At 43.8% G+C, this 21,157-nt stretch overlaps 1 protein-coding gene across 3 annotated transcripts in view; it reads left to right on the top strand.

Moving 5' to 3' along the window:
• SPTBN5 (spectrin beta, non-erythrocytic 5) overlaps positions 1–21,157 on the top strand; it is a 397,537-nt gene that overhangs the window by 61,713 nt on the left and 314,667 nt on the right. For 2 of the 3 annotated variants that reach the window (XM_081207187.1, XM_081207185.1), the window contains exons 35-48: positions 609–713; positions 1,380–1,565; positions 2,809–2,964; positions 3,618–3,809; positions 5,794–5,886; positions 9,656–9,774; positions 11,126–11,240; positions 13,701–13,814; positions 14,161–14,285; positions 15,247–15,409; positions 15,969–16,157; positions 18,078–18,155; positions 18,825–18,997; positions 20,124–20,214. In XM_081207187.1, the coding sequence (XP_081063313.1) occupies positions 609–713; positions 1,380–1,565; positions 2,809–2,964; positions 3,618–3,809; positions 5,794–5,886; positions 9,656–9,774; positions 11,126–11,240; positions 13,701–13,814; positions 14,161–14,285; positions 15,247–15,409; positions 15,969–16,157; positions 18,078–18,155; positions 18,825–18,997; positions 20,124–20,214 (1,899 nt within the window). Of the gene's footprint in view, positions 1–608; positions 714–1,379; positions 1,566–2,808; positions 2,965–3,617; positions 3,810–5,793; positions 5,887–9,655; positions 9,775–11,125; positions 11,241–13,700; positions 13,815–14,160; positions 14,286–15,246; positions 15,414–15,968; positions 16,158–18,077; positions 18,156–18,824; positions 18,998–20,123; positions 20,215–21,157 lie in introns of all 3 variants that reach the window. The other variant, XM_081207186.1, reaches the window with a different exon arrangement.

The raw sequence follows: 21,157 nt of genomic DNA, 5'->3' as shown, positions 1-21,157 counted from the left end.
CCAGGCATCCAAATTTCCCTGAGCAAGCAATGCAGCTAAAATGGCCTCACTGAGTGATTGATTTGACTAATAGTGCAATAACCATCCACAATCTTAATTTTATTTTTAAAATATGCTTTCAGGTTTGTTAATGAATACAGCCTGACAGCTTCTCATTCCTCAACATTCCTTATCCCTTGAAGACCTTTTAGCCAAAAGACAAAATGTAGTACAGTGACACCTTACCATCTTACAACCCTTTTACCGCTTGCTGCCATTCCACTGCAGGTGTTATTTGAAGAATTATGCCTTTCCATTAATATGCATCTTCATGTCAGCGTTCCACTGAGCGATGAGAGACATTTCTTGTTCCTCATTTTAAATAGTCTCGGAAAAGAGAAAAAGGTTGTGGTTTTTTCCAAGGAGTACCCAGATGTCCCTACTCTTTCAATGGATCAGACAAATTATGTATGTTCTTTAGAAAATATACAGTATAATCTGAGGTTACTGGAATCTTTTGAACACCTAGCCTTTGGTGACACACATTCAGGGAAGTAACAAGATATGTCCCAATAACTCCTTGATCAAATATAACAATCTTAACCAAAAGTGATTTTCATTATTCACAGACATATTTGAAAAGCAGTGACTTTGGGAGCACAGTAGATGAGGTGGAGCAGCAGATCAAGAAACACGAGGCTTTTGAGAAGCTTCTGGCCTCTCAGGTTGAAAAGGTAAACACTTATACGATCCTGACCTTAAAGGAAGGTGTATTTAGGTTATAGGCAAATGCCCAGTTGGGTTCTTAAGAGTTGGTTAAGAACTGGTTAAGATAATTGAAATAATTTATGTGCTAAGTGAAATCAGTCAGAATCATGGCTACAAGAGCTGATTCACGCCACCATTTGGGGGATCCGTTTTTTTCAGTGTCTTTGGAAGTTCGTCTTGAGACAAAACATCTGCTAATTTTTGAGGGAAGACAAAATAATTTCAACAGGTATAGGCCTAGGATTGGTAATAAGGGCGTTTTTCAGCCAGAGCTCAGCTCTGACACCTCTCGGGTAGGCGCCATTGCTATTTTAAGAGAACAAGGGAGAAGATAATGGCGACCTCCAGCACTTATTTTTCTTGAAAAATAGCACTGGTATAAGACATGATTTTTACTGGCACAGCAGCCAGGATGGCTAAAGAGAATCGGCAGTTTCAAATATCCAGCATTTCTGATTCACTCCAATTTCATTAGGTTGAACTTCAGACTTGCATTTCTAAGGATCTCTTTTGCACCTATATTACCTTCCAGTGGAAAAAATTAATACTTTGTGAACAGGACAGGAACCCTTGATTGATTATGTATATCACATGAACACACAGCTTTGATTTTAGGCTTGTTTCCTTCTCAGGAATTGTCTCTTCAGGAACAATCAAGAAGGCTGCAGCAGGACAGTGAACTGGAAAGAAAACAGATCGATCTCAAGCTCAATGCCATGTTAGACAGAAGAAGATGCATCAAAGATCTCTCTCAAAGTAGGCAAGAAAAACTGCAGATAGCCCTTCTGCTGGCTCTTTTCTACCAAAATCTGTCAGAGGTGAGAATGATGCTATTGCCAAGATTACCTTTTGTAATTCCCAAGTACTGTAAAGCCCATTTCTATTAATCATGTACCCATGGTAGTGCAAAGATAGTGGTACATAATAAAGAGTATTACATTATGAGAGCCACATTTATTTATTGGGGAGGGAGGTCATCCCACAATGCTCCTGTAACATTTTGATAACCATATAGGGATAACCATATAGGGAGGTTTGAAAACCATATAGTGATAACCATATAGGGAGGGCCAATCACACAGAATGACCACCCAGCTGGGTTTGGGGGTGTCTATTCCATTAAGTGCATTCACATCATTGGCCTTACCCAGATGGTTATGGCCCTTTGGATGAAAAGCAGGAGGCTGAACATAATTTCACAGCAATCACCCAATGGCTGCTGTATTTTCTGATAGAATGGCTTGCTATGTGGACCAGCTCAGTAGTCTGAGAATTCCATAGATCAGGTATGGAAAGCGGTGCACATCTCCTCCAGCCCCCATGGCCAATGGTCAGGGATGATGGGAATTGTAGTCCAACTAGGGACATAGTAAGGCATTGTTTTCTGTTCCACCCTGTATTGCCTTCATGCAGCGCTATTTCTGTCCAGCTGCTGTTCATCTAACACAAGAAGCTGGGTTATTTGTCTCAGTGACCAGTGTGGGAAAATTATGTAACCTAGGTTGTTTATAACATTAATTAGGTAAGTTACACTGTCAGTGTGTTGTTCCACCCTGTTCATTTCAGTGTAAAGGAAACACAATGCAAATGTGAAAGCAAAAAAGACAACAAATACCTCTTGTATTTGCTAGATTGATTTCTGTTCTGGATATGAGACAAATAAGCAAACAAGAGCAATATCTGCCCCTGTTTCTATTTTTATCAGAGTTCTCTGACATCTCTTAAGTCCAATAATATGTTGTGGTGTGTATGTCACAGGTTCCCCATTCTTGCCATGGAGATATGAAGAAGTTAAAACTTGCCATTCTGAAAGAATCTGTACTTTTGTTAGCACAACCATGGATCAGCTTTCACTTTACTTTTTCATTAAATTTAGCCTGTTTTGAATATGCCCTTGGATTATCAGAACACGACTGGGGTGATCTTTGTCTTTGTTAGTTAGATTGATAGGGAAACCACTGTGTTAAATTCATGTGGCTTAAGACACAAGGATGTCAGTGTTACATAGAAGGCAACAGCAATATGTGTGAAATACTAACCACACTGATTCTTTGGTGACAGGCAGAGAGCTGGATTGATGAGCGCATGCAAAAGCTGGAGGATCCATCTTTCCAAAATCTTACCAACCTGAGTGACAAAATGAAGCTTTTGCAGAAACATCAAGTATTTGAGGCTGAGATTCTGGCTCACAAGGATCTAATTTCTACTGTTAACACGGTGAGTATTGAATGGAGGTGCTGTGATCTTTAGGTCCTGTAGGGGCCTTCTGCAACTGTCAGATCAAAAAATGGAATAGCCTTAAAACCTTTTACCGAAGAAGAAAAAGATTGAAGAGCCTTGAAATGAAAGTTATTGTTATCCCCCAATGTGTAGATCTCTTCAGGTCTCTGAATTTGCTTGTCTCCATGTACTGAAAATGCTTGGTTACAGCTTGTATGAATAAACAGTAGTTACGGTAATTGCTATTGAGAGAGGCCAGTTATCTCCCTATCTGCAAAAATAATATAAAAATAAGTACAAATTCCTGGTTCTACCTTGTCCTTGACAAGAAGCAGCAGCTATAAGGAAGCCTCTGGAAATTATTCATAAATAATAATGGCTCTCTCAACAGCAGTTTGTTTTTTTAAAAATGGGGTCACACATTTTTAACCTTATCCACTTTCACAGAGTCATAAATCTATATGGAACTGCAATGGTTGTGTTGTCCAGCCTGTTTCCTGTTGCTGTAGGAAACCTGCTATTACAGGCCTACATCCCTGATAGTTTGGCCCTGTGTCTCCCTGGTGTTGAGCTTTTCTTAGAAACATATGGAAATACTGTGTTTCATCTTTTTCTTCTTATTTACGTAATTATTTCCTAATTACATGAAGCAAGGAGAAGCCTTATTGTGCCAGAATCACCCGAAATCAGGGGAAATCCGTCGTAAGACTCGTTTGCTTCAAGAACGGTGGGAGACACTGAAATGTGCTGTTGCTGCTCGTGGAAAGATGCTTGAAGACATTAGGGATTTCCTGGAATTTCTGCAGAAAGTGGACCATGTAGAGGCCTGGATCAGAGACAAGGTCAGTGAATTTTACTGGCTAGTTGCAAACTAGTCATTATGTGACTCTTCTGTAGACTATTATTACCATTTTCATACATTTATAGCTAACATGTTTTCTGTAGTTGCAAAGTCTACAGAAGAGTCACATAGTTTTATTTATTTTTGAACGTTTCTCTGCAGTCTTCCCACAGCAAATGCATAAAGTATGTTTAGCATGCAGATCAAACATGCCATGCATTTTTAAACACATTCTGGCCTATTTCACACATAACATTACAGTCCCCACCCCCTCACCTAGAAAAACACCACCTGTCAATTTTATCATCATCATCATCATCATCATCATTATTATTATTATTATCATTATCATTATTATCATTATTATTATTATTATTCCCCACCACTCTGGGAGGCTGAAGCCCTTTAAGGCTTCCTTCTGTCCACTCTCTGTGAATTACCTGCCCGGAGCGGGTTTCTGGGGGTGGCGCTGCTGCCGGTGTCCTCCCCGTCGAGTCTCGCCTTGCCCGGCGCGTGGCGGCCGCCCTTTCCCACACTCTGCCGGCTGCGCTGCCAAGCCCCGCGGCTCGGCCTGTCAGCGTTACCGGGCTCGGCGGGCGGTAATTCCCAAAGAAAGCCGGCAGCGCTTGAAGAGCTGGCAAGCCCCCATTTGCATGTCTGTTTTCCGCAGCCCTTGGAGAGGATTAAGTTCCCTCCTTCCTGCCGGGGAACCTCCAAGCTTTGGGGTTGGGGGGGGAGGAGGCAGCAAAGCGAGGCAGGAAGGAGAGCGCGGCTTGGCTGGGTGAGCTTTGGCAGGGGCAGGGAATGAGAGCCGCGAGGCGGGCGCTGCGGACGGAGGCGCTGGGCAGCCTCAGATGGCGAGAGCCCCGCGCTGGGCAGCCTCTCCTCGCCGCCGCCGCCCCGCCTCTCGCCGCCCGACTCGCCCGCCTCCCTCCAGGCAACATCTCGCGGCACACCAGGCAACATCTCGCGGCACACTAGTGTGCCGCGGAACAGTGGTTGGGAAACACTGACCTAAACCATGGTTTATGTAACCTGACTGTCCAACCCAGCAGACTAATGGTTTGTTTTCTGCCAACAAACCATGACTGAAGCCATTCTTTGTTGTTGGCTTGTTTTAACCATGGTTTGGTGTTGCATCTGAACCCAACAACCTTGCTTAATCATGGTTTCTTTGGCTACCTCACAGTAGATCATCATCAAGGCATGAGTCAAGAGAAAATGGAAAACAAGCCAGACTTTGGAGGAACAAGCCATGGCTTCTTTGCTCATCCATGAAACAACTCGTGATTTGTTAAACGGACCATGGGTTTAGTGTTATGTGTACACAGTGTTTTTTGACAGAGCTCTTCTCCCAGGAATTTGGCCTTTCCTGCAACATAAAATTATGTTTGCTATATTTCAAAAGTGCAAAATGCACACATTTGAACATTCAGAATGATGGTCATCATGAAGATATGGGAAATCTCTTTAACAAATCAAAAAGTATCCGTTTTAAAGTGGTCTCCATTTTCCTTCTCTAAAGAGCTGTCATGTGAATTTTCTGATGGATATGGAGCTTTTTGCCAGCTACTTACAGGAGCATGCTGGAAATTCATTTGCGTTACGGAAAACGGCACCTCTTCCTATAAGTACAGCGCATGCATGGAAATCCTTAAGCACAAAGCTTTAATCACAGATAACTGTGACTTAGACTTCTATTGTTTTAGCTTCATAAACCCAATGCATTTTGAGACAGTGGGGATTCAGTTGTCCTCCTTTGTATTAGCATCTGCATCAAACATCAGGTTCTGTTAATACCTTTACCAGAGGAGAATGTAACACAGCAGACGTGATTGCCACTCTCAGAATGGGAATGACTTATAGGGGACAGAGTGGGAAAATACCCAGGTTATAGGTGATGGATGTCATCTGTTGATACCCTGGACCTGCATTGTGCGTGAGATATTAATGGAATGCTAATTTTACTGTTTTTCTTTTCCCAGGAAGTCATGATTAATATTGGTGATGTGGGGAATGACTATGAACACTGTCTGCAGCTGATGAAAAAGCTGAATGAGTTCCGAGGAGCATCAGGGGTAAGAGATACATTTCCAGATTCACCTTCCTCAGCTGGATAGCATCTACCATATTTTTCGCTCTATAAGACGCACCAGACCACAAGACACACCTAGTTTTTGGAGGAGGAAAGCAAGAAAAAAACTATTCTGAATCTCAGAAGCCAGAAGAGCAAGAGGGATCGCTGCGCAGTGAAAGCAGCAACCCCTCTTGCTGTTCTGGCTTCTGGGATAGCTGTGCAGCCTACATTCACTCCATAAGACGCACACACATTTCCCCTTACTTTTTAGGAGGGAAAAGGTGAGTCTTATAGAGCAAAAAATACGGTAACTTTTCAGCGAGCTGTTCAGACCTATTTGGCTGCTGCAAGTGTGAGTTAATACAATGCTAGATTGGTCTGCGTAGCTCTTGTGTCTACCTGCTTTAGGTTGAATCCACCTTATTTGCCATAAAGATCATTTGGCATAGGTCAGTGTCTCTTACAACATCAGTCAGCTATCCTGTAGCGAGAAGCAACCTACAAAGTTATGGGCCTAGCATATGTTTGCTAAAATTTTAAACTGAATGTAAACTTTATGTGAAAAACCCACCACATATTTTCTACAAGAAAATGAAAATGTGATTCTAATTATCCATCCAGACACTCATATTTAGTTGTATGGTGGAACACTGAGCATTTGACGGGAATTTTGGCATTAAGTTGCAGTCCCATTACATTGAGCATTTGGGGCTAACAAGGAATTAAACCCTTTCCTGCTCTGTAGGAAACTGTATGACCACCAAGAGTTCAAAGTGAGATATATGCCCAAACCAGGCATATGTGGACTTTCTAGCTTTGTTTGAGACTTATGGGAAGTCCTACCATTTGTGCAGCAAAACTACTTGTTGCACCAACATTACAACAGTATTTCCCACAGCAAAGGCATAAAGTATGTATGACATCACAACCATGTACATGCATTGCATTTTTAAAAATAATCACATACATGAATCTGGGGGCCCTGGCCAGATCAGGCTTCCAGGATGCATGCAGTCTGAATGCTTATAGATGTCAGGATATCACCCACACTTCACGTTTGCCAAGAGAAACGCTGGTCATAACAAAGTTAGAGATGTCTTGTAACTTGAAGTTCAGCCTCTGATGAGCCAAGACCAGGTTATGTGTTATACACATCAGATTTAGTAATCAAGTTAACCATGGCAAAACTCTTTTTTATTTCTAAATATTGTATACCGTTCCTTTATACATTTAATTGCTTGAATATAATTAATGTAATATAATGTGGGCCTGGCAAGATCAGCTTTCAAAACAATACAAGCCATTAGGAAAATATAGTAACACTTTGAGCAAAGGCAGCATGACATGACAGCTGCTTGTTTCATCTTTCTCTGCTGTGACCTCTCAGTTTCTTCATCTCTGGTGCTGAGTCATCAGGACCGAGTTGACTTATAGCTCCCTGGAGCTTTGCTAACTTTGGCACTGAACTGAGTTGAGCACTTGTGGCCAGTTGCTGTGTGGTGATAGTGGCCCATTAGCTGGCTCTTTCAGTTTTCTATGTGTGGCCATCTTTCAGACATAAACAGAGTTCACAACCCCAGTGCATGGCATCAATTTTGACAGAAACAGAAAGTTTGGGAAGAGCCTCAGTTTTCTAGCAAGCAGGGTTTGGAAACAAATGGAACAATCTGAAGCTGGATGATGTTTGCTGGGGCTTCCCTTCTTTTCTTCTTCACTCAGAGTTCTTCCTGTTATCCAAGCATCTTTGGACTATGGGCCTCTCTCTCCTAATGGCAGAAGGAAAATCTATATTGTGTCTATAACAACCCTTAGAAAGCTGGGATCTTGACAAACTTAAGTTTCCTTCTACAGTGCTTCCCTCTTCCCCAAAAATATTGGAGTGAAAATGCATCTGGCAGTTCTGGGCAGTATGCCAGAACAGTCCCATTTCAACTGCAGGAAATCAGCAGAGCTAGACTAGGCAAGGCTAAACATTTCTTGGTCCCGTATGCCTTCGACAGAAACCTGTTGGCTATAGCAGAACAATAAAATCCATGACACTCAGTGATAAAATAATGCAGGGATGAGGATGGAGATCATTTTTGTTTTATGTCATAATTAGAACAAGGCTACCGGACTTTATTTATTTATTTATTTATTCATTCATTCATTCATTCATTCATTCATTCATTCATGGCTCACCTTTTACATGCATCTCATACTGACTAGCCAGAGTTAAAAAGAATGTTCAATACAGTACAAGGGGAAAACAACTAAATATAACTTTTAAAACTATACAAAATTAACACTTAAGGCAAAGACCTTTTCATCCAGCTGGAAAAGCTTGTCAAAACAAAAATGGCCCCCAATAGCTTCTGGAAAGTACCATAGTAGGTTCTGCATAGTAAGAGTTGTTCTATTTGTGTAGATGCAGAGTATTAATGGGCATATGAGACACCTTCCTGAAACACAACACAAGTGATGTCTGCAAGGTCAAATGTGGCTGCCATCCCTCTACACCATATTTCCCATCTTTCCCCCCCTCCTGCACTGTTGGCTGCCATCACCACCCATTCCAATCTCCAGCTGCTACTTGTTAGCCCTTAGCCTACAATAGATATTATTATTGTCTTGCTCATTTGATACTTGCTTAGCTGCGGAGTCTAAAATGTGAGCCTACCCCAGAATGAATAGTGAATAGTGGTATGTATGTATCGCAGTGCATAAGGAATCAGTACTTCTTTAACTGATCCCTACCCACCCCCAAGGCTCTGCTAAACCCATGATTAATGTCTCCTTGCTCCTTGTGTGAGTTTATTGTACTTACTGCAAAGCTGAAAATTTGAGTACCGCAACAGAACAGTTTGGCCTTCGAAACTATGTACTGTTCAGAACTGGATATTGATCGTGATCCAGGAAAGGGTTCGTCACAACATAATCTGTGTTTGATGTGTTGTAAGCAAATATTTTCATTTCCAGTGTGCATTGAAACAGACAGGAGGTGGTGGTTTCTGAAGAATGTTATTCATGGAGATGATCTGATTTGTTTTTCGCTGTGAAGCGATAATAGCTATGTAGAAAAGAGTGGGCACTAACTATTCCTACAGCCCTCCTCTTGAAGTGGTTTTACAGGGCTCAAAACTACACGGCCTAATCTAAAATAGGGGGGGGGGATTATCTTGCTTGTCTGCTGTGCAATTTGAATTGAGTTGGTTTCTTCCATGTTATGGCAATGCTGCTAGATTCCTCCTTTGCACCTTTGGGCCAAAGAAGACATAACACCATTCACACATTTAGCAACCACATACATGTTTTGTTTAGAGCAAATTGCAGGCACTGGGAGCCAATTGAGATCAGGGCCCCAGTAGGAGATGTCAACCCCTTGCTGTTATCCTTATCTGGATGACCATTCTCCACCTCTTCCTGTGCTTGCTGTTTGCAATGGTCCCAATGGGAATTTCCATTACAAAATAAATGGCAATAATGTGGGGGGCATCAAAATAGGACTATAGCAGGGCTCAAAGGGTTAAGGCCTCCCAGCCCTCTGCTGCGATCTTGATTGCCAGTGCCCGCATCTGCTGTTTACGCTAAAACGAACCAGACACCATTCATACAGTGACTAATGATGTTATGTCTAGTTTGTCCCTTTTGTCAAGGGTCACATTCATTCAGAGATGTGAGCAGAACAGCAGAGGTTGTATTACTGAGATACTCTGGCAGAATTACATAACTTTTACTTAATCACTGTTTATATATAAGCTGGCTGTTTCTCTTTGGTGTTGGTCATGTAGGGAGTGACAGTGGATGATGCCCACATCAAAGCCATCAATGTCCTTGCTGTGAGGCTGGAGAGGGAGAATAAGGAAGAGATGAAAACAATATACCAGCGCCGAAAGCAGCTGAATGAGAGGTGTGTGTGTGAATTTATAATGATGTCCACATGGGGGATGAACAGGACAATCAAAACTGAACAGCTTTAGGGCCCAACAGGAATTGGTAGTGCCACCTGCAATGATTTAAAAAGAGATAAGACTGATCTTAAAATATATGTATTTTTCATCATTCCTCACTATCCTAACCATACTCTCATAGAATCATGGACAGGTGCTGTTAGAACAAATGTGATGTTCAACTGGGCAAGTTCCTCTGTCCAAAGATTTCATTTTTCCCACAGGGATTGTATTGAGTTTTCAGCTTTTAGCAAAGGGAAGGGGGAATGCAAGAAAATAAAGCTGTGGGGTGAACTACAAGATGTACGCCAAAGGAGAAGTCAACCATCATTCTTAAACCCACGTTTATTCCATAGGATAAATGATCTTCAGTTGTCAACAGTGTCCACTATTAACTCCCAAGTGGTGAGGCTTCCTTTATGACAACATTTCCAAAGCTGTCTTTCACAGCACCCTGCTATGCTTTGAGCACAACCCATAATGCCTTGCTAATTGACCTTGGCAGCCAATTAGCATGCTGGTTCCAGTGGTGTCAGTACTAGGTCAGACTAGTCTCTAAAATAAAAAATAAAAAAATTCCTTCCAGTAGCACCTTAGAGACCAACTAAGTTTGTTATTGATATAAGCTTTCGTGTGCATGCACCTTAGAGACCAACTAAGTTTGTTATTGGTATAAGCTTTCATGTGCATGCACATGAAAGCTCATACCAATAACAAACTTAGTTGGTCTCTAAGGTGCTACTGGAAGGAATTTTTTTGTTTTTTTGTTTTGTTTTTTGTTTTATCTTCCTAGCCATGTACTGTACTTTCTCAAGCTGTTCCTAAGACAGCTCCTTTCTGCATCTGGCAGGTTTCCAGCCATGACCTAAGATAATCCACAGAGCAACTTGGGATTCATGAATGCAACTTAAGTTTACCTTGCAGCTTGGAGCCACAAAAAAAATCCTATAGAGAAGTTCTAATAGGCTATAACTTTGCAGAATAAAGCTATTAAAATGTATTTTCTTATGGCTAAAATTATAAATGTCTGTCTTAGAACAACTAAACTTAGGCCACCAAGCCACCCGTACCAAGCAAAGTTATAATCATGACAACTTACATTTAATTAATAACTCCACGTGTATTCTTCAACTTTTCACTTAACCACTTTTTACATATCTTCATTTCCAATTGTTTAAACGTCTACCTAAGCAAAGCAGGGCAGTGGCTGAGAGGTCTCATAAACCAAAGTGCAGGTTTTGAAAGCAGCTTCTGATTCCCATCTTTGAACAGTGTGATCTGCTCCAATAAAATGAATTTTTTCAATAATAGGTGGAACAGTTTCCATGGTGATCTCAAATCATATAGAAGAAAGTTGGAAGGAGCTCTGGAGATCCATAGCTTGATCAGAGAAATGGACGATATCACCGAAAGAATAAGTGAAAAGGTGATTTGCTTTGTTATCAAATTTCCATTGCTATTATCCCCTTGGTGAGTTCCCTAAAGTGATTGAAATTCCAGTGACCCAAAAAAACTGAGAAATGCAGGGGTGGTATTTTTTTATAGGAATACGTGCAAAAAAGAGAGCTGGTATGTCATCAAGCAGTCCCAGCTATTGCAATAGTTCTCTGCTTTGTGATTGGGGTTACCCACAAAGTAGCAAAATGGCCTATTCTCTAGAGCAGTGTTTCCCAACCTTTTTTGGGCAAAGGCACACTTGTTTCATGAAAAAAATCTCGAGGCACACCACCATTACAGCCCCGTGACGTCAGCGCGCAGCGTCACGCCGGGAGGGACATGAATTGCTAGCAAATTACATAATCACCTCCTTGAGGGCTGGCTCATCTTCTCCGAAGGCAGAACCCCATTAATTAACAGCACAGACTCACACCATAGCCAAGACGAGGGGGGAAAACCTCAGTCATGCACAGTCATGCACATGTGGGGGCTAAATGAGGACGAAGACCGGGCAGAGAGCAGGGTTCAAATCACCCCACCTGGCCAGGACAATCCCTGGGTGCTCCCTTGGGCCACTCGCCTGACCCACCTCGCAGGGCTGTTGTTGCGAGGATAACACGGGGAGAACCACGCGCGCCCCCGGGAGCTCCTTGGAGGAGAAAGCGGGCGATGAATGCAATGCACGAAATATATGAGAGGCGACCAGGTTTTGCAGGTGAGGGGCCCCCGCCAGGCTCCGCTTCCAACACCCGGCGCAACGACGCCGAAGTTTCCCCCCGGGCTCGGCTCGGGGAGCAGCGCTGCTCCCCCCCGGCTCCCCTTCGCCCTCCCGGCTCTCTCTGCCGCCCACTGGGGACCCCCCTCACCTGCCAAGTCCGGAGCGCCGGTGGAAGTTGCATGCATGCATGCAGGGCGCCGCGTTGCCATTGCATTGCACTGCACTCCATGCAACACCTGCACGCATGCATTGCCGTGCACGCCCGCCAAGGGGTCTCCCCGCGGTCCGATGCGTCCCCTCCTGCGCAGATGCAGCATTGCAAAAATAACCCCCCCCCCGATGCAGCCCTACCTGGGGGGCAGCCTCCGCCGCTCCGCCGCTCCGCCTCCGCGGGGATCCCCGGGCTCCGTCCTGCCGCCCGATCTCCACGGGGGCGCAGGCAGGCTGCGCGGGGTCTGCGCGGAAGAGCCCCTGCCCGCCCGGCCGCCGCCGCTGCGCTCATTCCATGGCCGGGAGAAGAGCACTTCAAACAAAACGCCCGGCCCGCCAGGCCACGCTGGGAAACGTAGTTCGCGCATCCCGCGCGGGCGCGGAGCCCAAGGGCGAGGGGACTACGGATCCCAGCAGCCCCCGCGCCGGGGATGGAGGGGGAGAGGCCGGGTGCAGGGATGGAGGGACGGGTGGGCGAGCGAGTGAGTGAGTGGCAGCCGCCAAGCCTTGGCCGAGAGCCAGGAAGGGCCTCCCTGGAGGAGGAGGAGGAGGAGGAGGGAGGCGCAGAGCGGGAGGGAGGGAGGGAACCCCAGGGGTCATCTAGTGACGGCGCCCCAATCGGAAATTTGACTTAAAAAAAAAATCTTTCGAATTTTTTAATTTTTCCCGCGGCACACCAGGCAACATCTCGCAGCACACTAGTGTGCCACGGAACAGTGGTTGGGAAACACTGCTCTAGAGAGATCTTGTCATAAGTAGGTTCAGTTTAAACTGAACTTGTTCTGTAAACTTTACAGTGTATATAAAATGATCCAAAATTATTGTTGTTGTTATATGTTTATTTGTAAAAAAGGGTAAAGGGACCTCTGACCATTAGGTTCAGTCCCTGACGACTCTGGGGTTGCGGCACTAATCTCGCTTTATTGGCCGAGGGAGCCGGTGTTTGTCCGCAGACAACTTCCGGGTCATGTGGCCAGCATGACTAAGCTGCTTCTGGCAAACCAGAGCAGCACACGGAAACGCCGTTTACCTTCCTGCCAGAGCGGTACCTATTTATCTACTTGCACTTTGACGTGCTTTCGAACTGCTAGGTTGGCAGGAGCAGGAACCGAGCAACAGGAGCTCACCCCGTCGCAGGGATTCGAACCGCCAGCCTTCTGATCAGCAAGCCCTAGGTTCTGTGGTTTTAACCCACAGTGCCACCCAAGTCCCTTATGTATATTTGTACCCTGCCCTTTTCCCCAAGAGAACTCAAGGCAGGTGAAAAGTGTCAGCTTCTTCCTGCAATATGGCAGGCACCAATGATGGTTTGCTTCCATTGTTTATGAATAACCAGCCTTTTTACACTGGAGTTTGCAAACCATTGATTCTAGCTTTTTATGGATGCCCATGCTATGAAATGCATATTCCATGATGTCTTATAATACTTAGGAAATAAGTTGAAGGTGCTTAAAAGAACTGAGCTGTGATCTTTTCTTTCTTTCCCCTACCCCCACCACACAAATGTCTTATTTCCTTAAGAGTGCACTGATACAAACACTGGACTATGGGAAAGATATGGAAAGTGTAGAAAACCTAATTCGAAAACATGAAGAAATGGAGAGGGAAACTGGTGTCATTCAGTCCAAGATAGAGGTAAAAAATAAATAGTTAATATCCTGAAATGTGAATAGTAAATACTGTATGGACACATCCATTGACATTTGTCCTGCAGACAATTTTAAGCTAATGCAGTAATCATGTCGCATCAGTTTACAATGGATCATGGTTTTGTAAAGAGGGTCTTGGGGGCTAGTTTTGCCATATTATGTTCCCAGTAGTTTACTTTGTGATCTTCCATGGATGGCTTCATTACTAAGATTATTTTTCTTGTCTTTCTTTGTCTATTATATTTTGTGAACAGAAAAGTAGGGCATAAATGTCCTAAATCAAGAGTTTTTTTAGAAGGGACCATTACACAGTGTGCTTATACTTCTTTCAGGCTCTGGAGCTAGAATCCTTTCCACTTTGCAAGAGGAATCCGTCTTCCATAACCGACAAACTGACTATGAAGCAAAAGGAAATGAAAAACAATTGGCTACGGCTTCAGGGCCAGACCAAGCAAAGGTAAAAAATACTTAGAACATGGTCACCTCCATCCTGTAGACCTTGTTATCCCAAGAATGGGGAACCTCTAACCCAGGGGCCAAATGTAGCCCTCTAGAACTCTCAGTCTGGCCCTTGGGAATCTCCCTAGGCCATATAGTACTTCTTACCAGTTCTGAGTTGCACTCTTGAATGTTTTTTTCCTGTCTAGAATGTGACCTTGGACTTTTCATAATGTTTCTTCTTTGTCTGGTGGTGGTATTATTTATTTGTTTGTTTGTTTGTTTGTTTGTTTGTTTGCCTGTTTGTTTGTTTGTTTGTTTGTTTGTTTAATAAATATACCACATTATACCCAAAGGTCTCAGGGCTGTTCACAGAAAAGAACACAATATATAAAATAAAAATAAAAGCTATAACCCAATATAGAAACTTGCCTACTGTACAAAGGTATAATTCTGCTCACATTTGCCTCTGGACCCTCCCACTGCTGGCATATAGCCTCCACTAGAAGACTTGGGGTGGTATCCAGGTTCCAGGTTCAGGGGGAAAATTGAGTACCACTCTAGCCCTGCTATCATGAGGACCATAATATGTCTACACCACAAAAGATGTTAGGGGCAGAACTTGGATGGAATGTACATGAGTTGAGTTGCATCTAGGTATGTGTAGTGTACTTTCATATTTCCTTGTTTGTGTGTGTGTGTGTGTGTGTGTGTGTGTGTGTGTGTGTGTGTGTGTGAATGTCGCTAAAGGAGAAAGTGTAATTTTATAGGTAACGGATATGCAAGGCTCTCCACACATGGCAAAATATATGTTTTCCTTGCTGCCTTGAGTTCAGTTTGCAAGCCTTCTATTTTCTCTGAACCTGGCTCTATTCCAGCAAAGATATGCTTAGGAATTGTTTCCATGCAAGAAGTACTGCTGGGAAATGCTGCAGGTAGGTCCAGTCAGAACTGCTATTAGATTTTTCTTTGTGTGACAGGGGTGAGAAATTGGCAGCCTCTTACCAGTTGCAGAAGTTTAATTCTGAAATGAAGGAACTCCTGGACTGGATTCAAGAGGTCAAAGGTCGAATGGAGGCTGGTGGTCTTCCTAGAAGTCTCGCTGAAGCAGAAAGTATGATTGAAGAACATCAGGAAAGAAAGGCAAGTATGAATCACATCAGCTGGCTATAGGCATCCTGTTCATGGATTCCATTGCCTCATTCAGGATCAAGCTACATAGTATATTTAGCACATAGCCCACATCTACATATTGTGCCTTTTTCTTACTCAGAAGCAAGCACAAGGAGCCATTCTGAATAGGTACTGTGGGGAGGGGAGATCACTTAGGTACTTATTAACACAGCAGATTGACTTCACCCTCAGAGGCACACTGTCTCTTGAGACAGATGAATGCCAGCAACAGTATTAAAACTTCTGTCATTTACTGCAAACTTTTCAACGACAACAAAAATATATTGACTTGGAGTGGGACCAACTCTATGCTCAGGCTAGAGAATGGATCATTTGTTTTCTATATTTATTAGCTCTCACAGTTTCCTGTGCAGTTTCAGTGACAACTCAAAGACTAATGACTTTCCATATAAATATTAGTATTGGAAGGTACTCTACAGAGCCTGTTTTTGTCCCCAATGACCTGTAATTCTGGATAGCTGTATTTCTGCATGAACATTTGACATCAATCTACCCAACATCTTTATAGGAAGAAATTGAAGCACGAGGGGAAAGGTTTGGGGCACTCAGCAGCTATGGTCAAACACTTGCCAACTCCGGTCATTATGCAACCCCTGAGATCCACCATTCCCTCACTGGACTTCAGCAGGCCTTGACTGAAATGATCCAGATCTGGCAAGAAAAGAATCTGAAACTGCTTCAAGCCATGGATTTGCAGGTAGGTGGACAAATGGTCTGAGCAGTGGCGTAGCGTGGGGGTGCCAGGGGTGCCGACCGCACCGGGCGCAACATCTGGGGGGGCGCGAGTCCAGAGGGAAGGGACAAGTTCCTTCCTCCGCCGGGCTCCCCGCCGCCACCGCCAGCCTTGCGCCCTAGCGCGCGCGCCCCCCGCCGTCGCTGTGGCTGCGCTCCGCTCACTGCTCGCAGGAGGAGCAGCCGCTGCAGCAGCGCCGATGCCGCCACCGACGCCTGCCCGGGCACGGGCAGCCTCTGCACCCTGCCGCCGCCGCCATCCCCTCGGCCCAGCCACAGGCGGCGGCTGCTTCTGCCTCCATCTTCCTCCGGGCAAGCAGCGTTGTTTGCGCGGCAGCGCCAGCGGCAACTCGCAGGTTAGGGGTTGGGGGTGCGCAAATTACTTGCCTTGCCCCGGGTTAGGGGGCGCAAATTACTTGCGTTGCCCCGGGAGCTGACAACTCACGCTACGCCGCTGGGTCTGAGACAGCCAACCAAGACCAGAGCAATTGCTGTGAGGAAACATCTGTCAGTAGCTGTTTCTGGTTGATAGATGGAGAAAGTGGTAGCCTTAGAATTATGGACTCAAAGGGGAAGAAGGAAAGAATGCACTTAAAGAACTGCAATATGTTGCTGCTTTTGTCTTGGTTCAGTGAACTAAAAATGGATGAATGTCAGTTTCTTCTTTTTCTAATCTTAGTTTTCCCCATTTCTGCATGGTTGTTGTTTTAAAGTCCACATGAAAAATTCACATACATTGTTTGTTTAACGCTTCTCTTAATATACACATTTTTAATGCCTTTCCTCTCAAATATAATTCACTTTTGCATACAATTTTCACCAATGCACATATTTTTGTGTACAGTTTCTCCAAATGTGTACATGTGCACATGTTGTTGTTGTTGGGGAATGGTGTTGCAAAATCCAGAAAAATGCAAAATTGTGTTTTGATTTGTTTATTAGCCAAAGTGCAAGCAAATTAAGTAGGTTTGCATTAAAATGTGAATGAGTGCAATTCTCCCACATCCCTACACTAAACGTATCTTCAGCTCAAACTGAAACCATCAGTTAACTTTGAGAAATCCTCCTGTTTCAATTTTGGGCAGTGTATGTCTGTGTGTTTCCCTAAAATGCATAAAACAAATATATTTTGCCAGGCTTGATTTATATTTATATTATTTATATTATTTATATTTATATTTATATTTATATTTATATTTATATTTATATTTATATTTATATTTATATTTATATTTATATTTATATTTATATTTATATTTATATTTATATTTTGATATGGCTTGATTTATAAATGAGCATAGCTGGAACTCATCTTGGTCTAATAGTCGTGTTTATGCCCTTTAACATGGAAGCTATTTTCTCTATTCATAGATATGTAGAAAATGGCTTCTGTTTCTCACAGAGGAGACCATGGCACAAAGCATTCATTGAGGAGCACTCTTTCATTCATTAGTGGTTTACTTAGATAATTGACAGAGCACTTGAATTGCATGTAGAAAGTCCCTGGCATCTCCAGCTAAATGATGAGGTATCAGGAGATGTGAAAGACCTCTTCCTAAGACCCTGGAGAGCAGCTGCCAGTCAGAGTAGACATTACTAGATTCAGCAGATGTATCCTCTAGCATAAGACTAATTCCTAATTCCTGGTGCAAGGGGTGGGGTGGAAATCCAGTCACCACTGGATATAGTAATGACTCTGAATCGTAGAACTGTGTGCTGTGCTGCTTTTTAATATTAGCAATGACTTGTATGCTTATAAGTAATGTTAGATCTTCCACCGGTACCTATCCTAAGCATATTTTCTTGCAAGTAATCCCCATTGTATTTTGTGCTGTCTTGATTTTATTGGGAAAGAGCTCACTATATTTCTCTCTCCCACACACAGACATTCTTAGGTTGTGTGGAGCAGAATGAAAGCTGGCTTAGCAGCAAAGAGGCCTTCTTAGCAAACAAAGACTTGGGGGTAAGAAAAATGAGCTGTATGTTTTCTATTTTCAACTAAAGGGAGAAGACGTTGGCAAAGAGTAGAAAGTGTAAAAACCCTCCTTTAAAAAGATCACCCTTCGGAAAATTTACTTTTAGCTTTTTTGTGCCAAATGCACATGGGATTCCTCACCTTTTGTCTCCTGCTACCACTGGCTTTATTTAGTAGTTTCCTATTCCTCACTCTCTCCTCTCTAACACCGTCATCCAGACTGCCTTTTCTTTCTAATGCACATGTATTGGGGCAGCCTCTGAAAACACTGATGAATTTCAAAGCCACGTAGTCAACCAGAGCTTTTGATGATACCCCCATGTTCTGTGGTCTTGCATTCAACAAGCAAAACTATCCTGACCCACTGGAAAGTTTAGATCAATGGACATTTGAATCCTGAAATAAAAGCTTCCCCCAGTTTAGACAGTGGACCCTAAGCTCAGTGGAAGAACAATTGCTTTGTATGCAGGAGGTGCCAAGTTCCACCCCGGGTGTATCCAGTTAAATCGACTGACACTGACTAGATGAGGTGAGGTGAACCCTTGGTCCTCCAGAAGTTGCTGAACTACAACTCCTGTCAACTTCACCAAGCATGGCCAATGGCTGGACTGATACAAGGTTGTTTCCTATGTTGCCGATTTTTGCCATCCTCTTCAGGATTCAGTATCCAGCGTGGAGAGCCTGCATCAAAAACACATGCAGTTTGAAAAGGCCCTGGAAACCCAGCTGGAGAAGATTGACATGATGGCCTCACGTGCCCAACAACTGAGGAACAGCCAGCATTATGACTCCGAGAACATCATGAACAAGTGCCAGGCAGTTCTCAGGAGGTAGCACCTAACCTTTTCCTCCCATGCTGTCTGTAAAATCTCTCCTAGCAAGAGTAGAGAATCTCAGGCTCAGGGGGAACCACTGTGGCCCTCCAGCCTTCTCTCTCTGGCTCCAGACTGCACTCACCAGCCCCTTTGATTGCTTCTGCTCAGTGGGAGTGTGGCCTTGAATTGTGCTGATGCTTCTTGCCTACCAGGATGGGTGATAGAAAGGTGTGTGTGTTGGGGTATGTTCTGACTTTTGAGTGGAAAGTGTGTTACATCTGTTGCTCTGCTCATGTTTGCCTCTAGCGCCCCCTGCTATTTGCACGTGTCCCTGGAAGGTTCCCCATGGGGGAATATGGCTGTCTGTCTGAAAGAGGCTGTACGCCCTAAACAGAGACCCATCTTTTAAACGATTTCTTGATTACCTACCACTCATCCTATGGAATTCCAGTTCTTCAGAAGCTCTTTCAGATAAAAGTGCACTTACTCAGCTACCAGTGCCCCACTTTGGGAAATGTACATAATATTTACAGGTGTTCATAGCACTAGGAATGTCTGGGAATATGTGCTTCAGATGTGCTCATTTTTGGATGCTACTCTGTTAGTGACCTTCCTGCCTCCTTGCCAGCCCTGCTCAGTTCTGTGGTTCTTGGATTCTAGTGAGATTATCTGTCCCAAAAGTTAAGCATATATTTTGAACTCATTTTGGAAGTACAGTGGTGCCTCGCAAGACGAAATTAATCCGTTCCGCGAGTCTCTTCGTCTAGCGGTTTTTTCATCTTGCGAAGCAACCCTATTAGCGGATTAGCGCTATTAGCGGTTTAGCGGCTATTAAAGGCTTAGCGGCTATTAAAGGATTAGCGGATTAGTGGCTAAAAGGCTATTAGCGTCTTAGCGGCTTAGAAAGGGGGGGGCGAAAAAAAATCGGAACACTTGCAAGATGTTTTCGTCTTGCAAAGCAAGCCCATAGGGAAAATCATCTTGCGAAGCAGCTCAAAAACGGAAAACCCTTTCGTCTAGCGGGTTTTCCGTCTTGCGAGGCATTCGTCTTGCGGGGCACCACTGTAGATCATGAGAAAGTTCAGTTAACCACTCGTGCCATCTTATCACCAGCAATGTTTCTTCTTCTTCTTCTTCTTAGAAAGGAGAGGCTTCTGGAAGTTGCTTTAGCTCGCAGACGTCTACTGGAGCAGTCGTGGCTACTACAAAAATTTCTACGGGATTCCTTTGAGGTATAATCTATTTTATTTGCCAAGACTAACTTAAGCCATGATGTGAGATCCAATTAGCATTGTCTGATATGAAGTAATGTGTGTGGATGCTGGGAGAAAGAAAATGGACCGAGTCGTGGAACACCTTGGAGTGAGAATGGCACCTCATGGGCTCTGCAAACATGAACTGGATTTAAAGCCTTTTGCAGGTGTCGGTGATACTCTGTGAAGTGTAGATAACAAGTGAGATAATTCACCCCTTATGGAAACATACAAATGCATTGCATACAAATGATGCCAGGATCAATCCATTGCATCTCCAGAGGGTTTGATCTTAGGGAGACCACTGTCTGAAACTCCAGAGAGCCACTACCAGAATGAATGCCTGAATGGAGATCTGTCCATGGGAGTAGGGACCTTGTTACTGATTGGGAACCTGCTTGTGTGGACAGAGCCCTTTCTCTGACAGTTGTACGTGTGGGAGCTCCTTCCAGGTCTTCGGTGTATATGCCATCAACCATTTCCACACATTAATTAGTTACAATAACTGGAGGAGAGCAGATAGAGGAATAGTTCTGAAAGAACTCTGGGGGATCTCTTAACTGTATGTCATCCTGAGTATTAATGCTGGAGTGTGACCTACAACATTTTCTTTGTGAGTCTCCTTTTCCTAAGGGTGCTTCCAGGCAACTTGTTATTGAGCAGTCACTCTGATTGGTTTGCAAGGAAGCCAGATGACGTTGTGTCCAAAGCCAGTGTCATCCCACATCTTCCACTCTACTGCATTCTCCCATCACTTTCCTTATCACAAAAAAATCTGCTGTTTGGGGGAAGCTCACTCGTTATGCAAGAGCTCCAAATCAGCTTCTGCTGTGCAACCTGAATTTGCTGGTCTGTGACTGAGCCCCACCCAGTAAATACCGTCAGCCTGGAAGTGCTTCCCAAAGTGGGAAGCCTGATGGAG

Source organism: Podarcis bocagei, assembly GCF_964188305.1.
Source record: "Podarcis bocagei genome assembly, chromosome: 1".
Lineage (NCBI taxonomy): Eukaryota > Metazoa > Chordata > Lepidosauria > Squamata > Lacertidae > Podarcis > Podarcis bocagei.
This window is presented reverse-complemented; position numbering and strand designations above follow the sequence as displayed.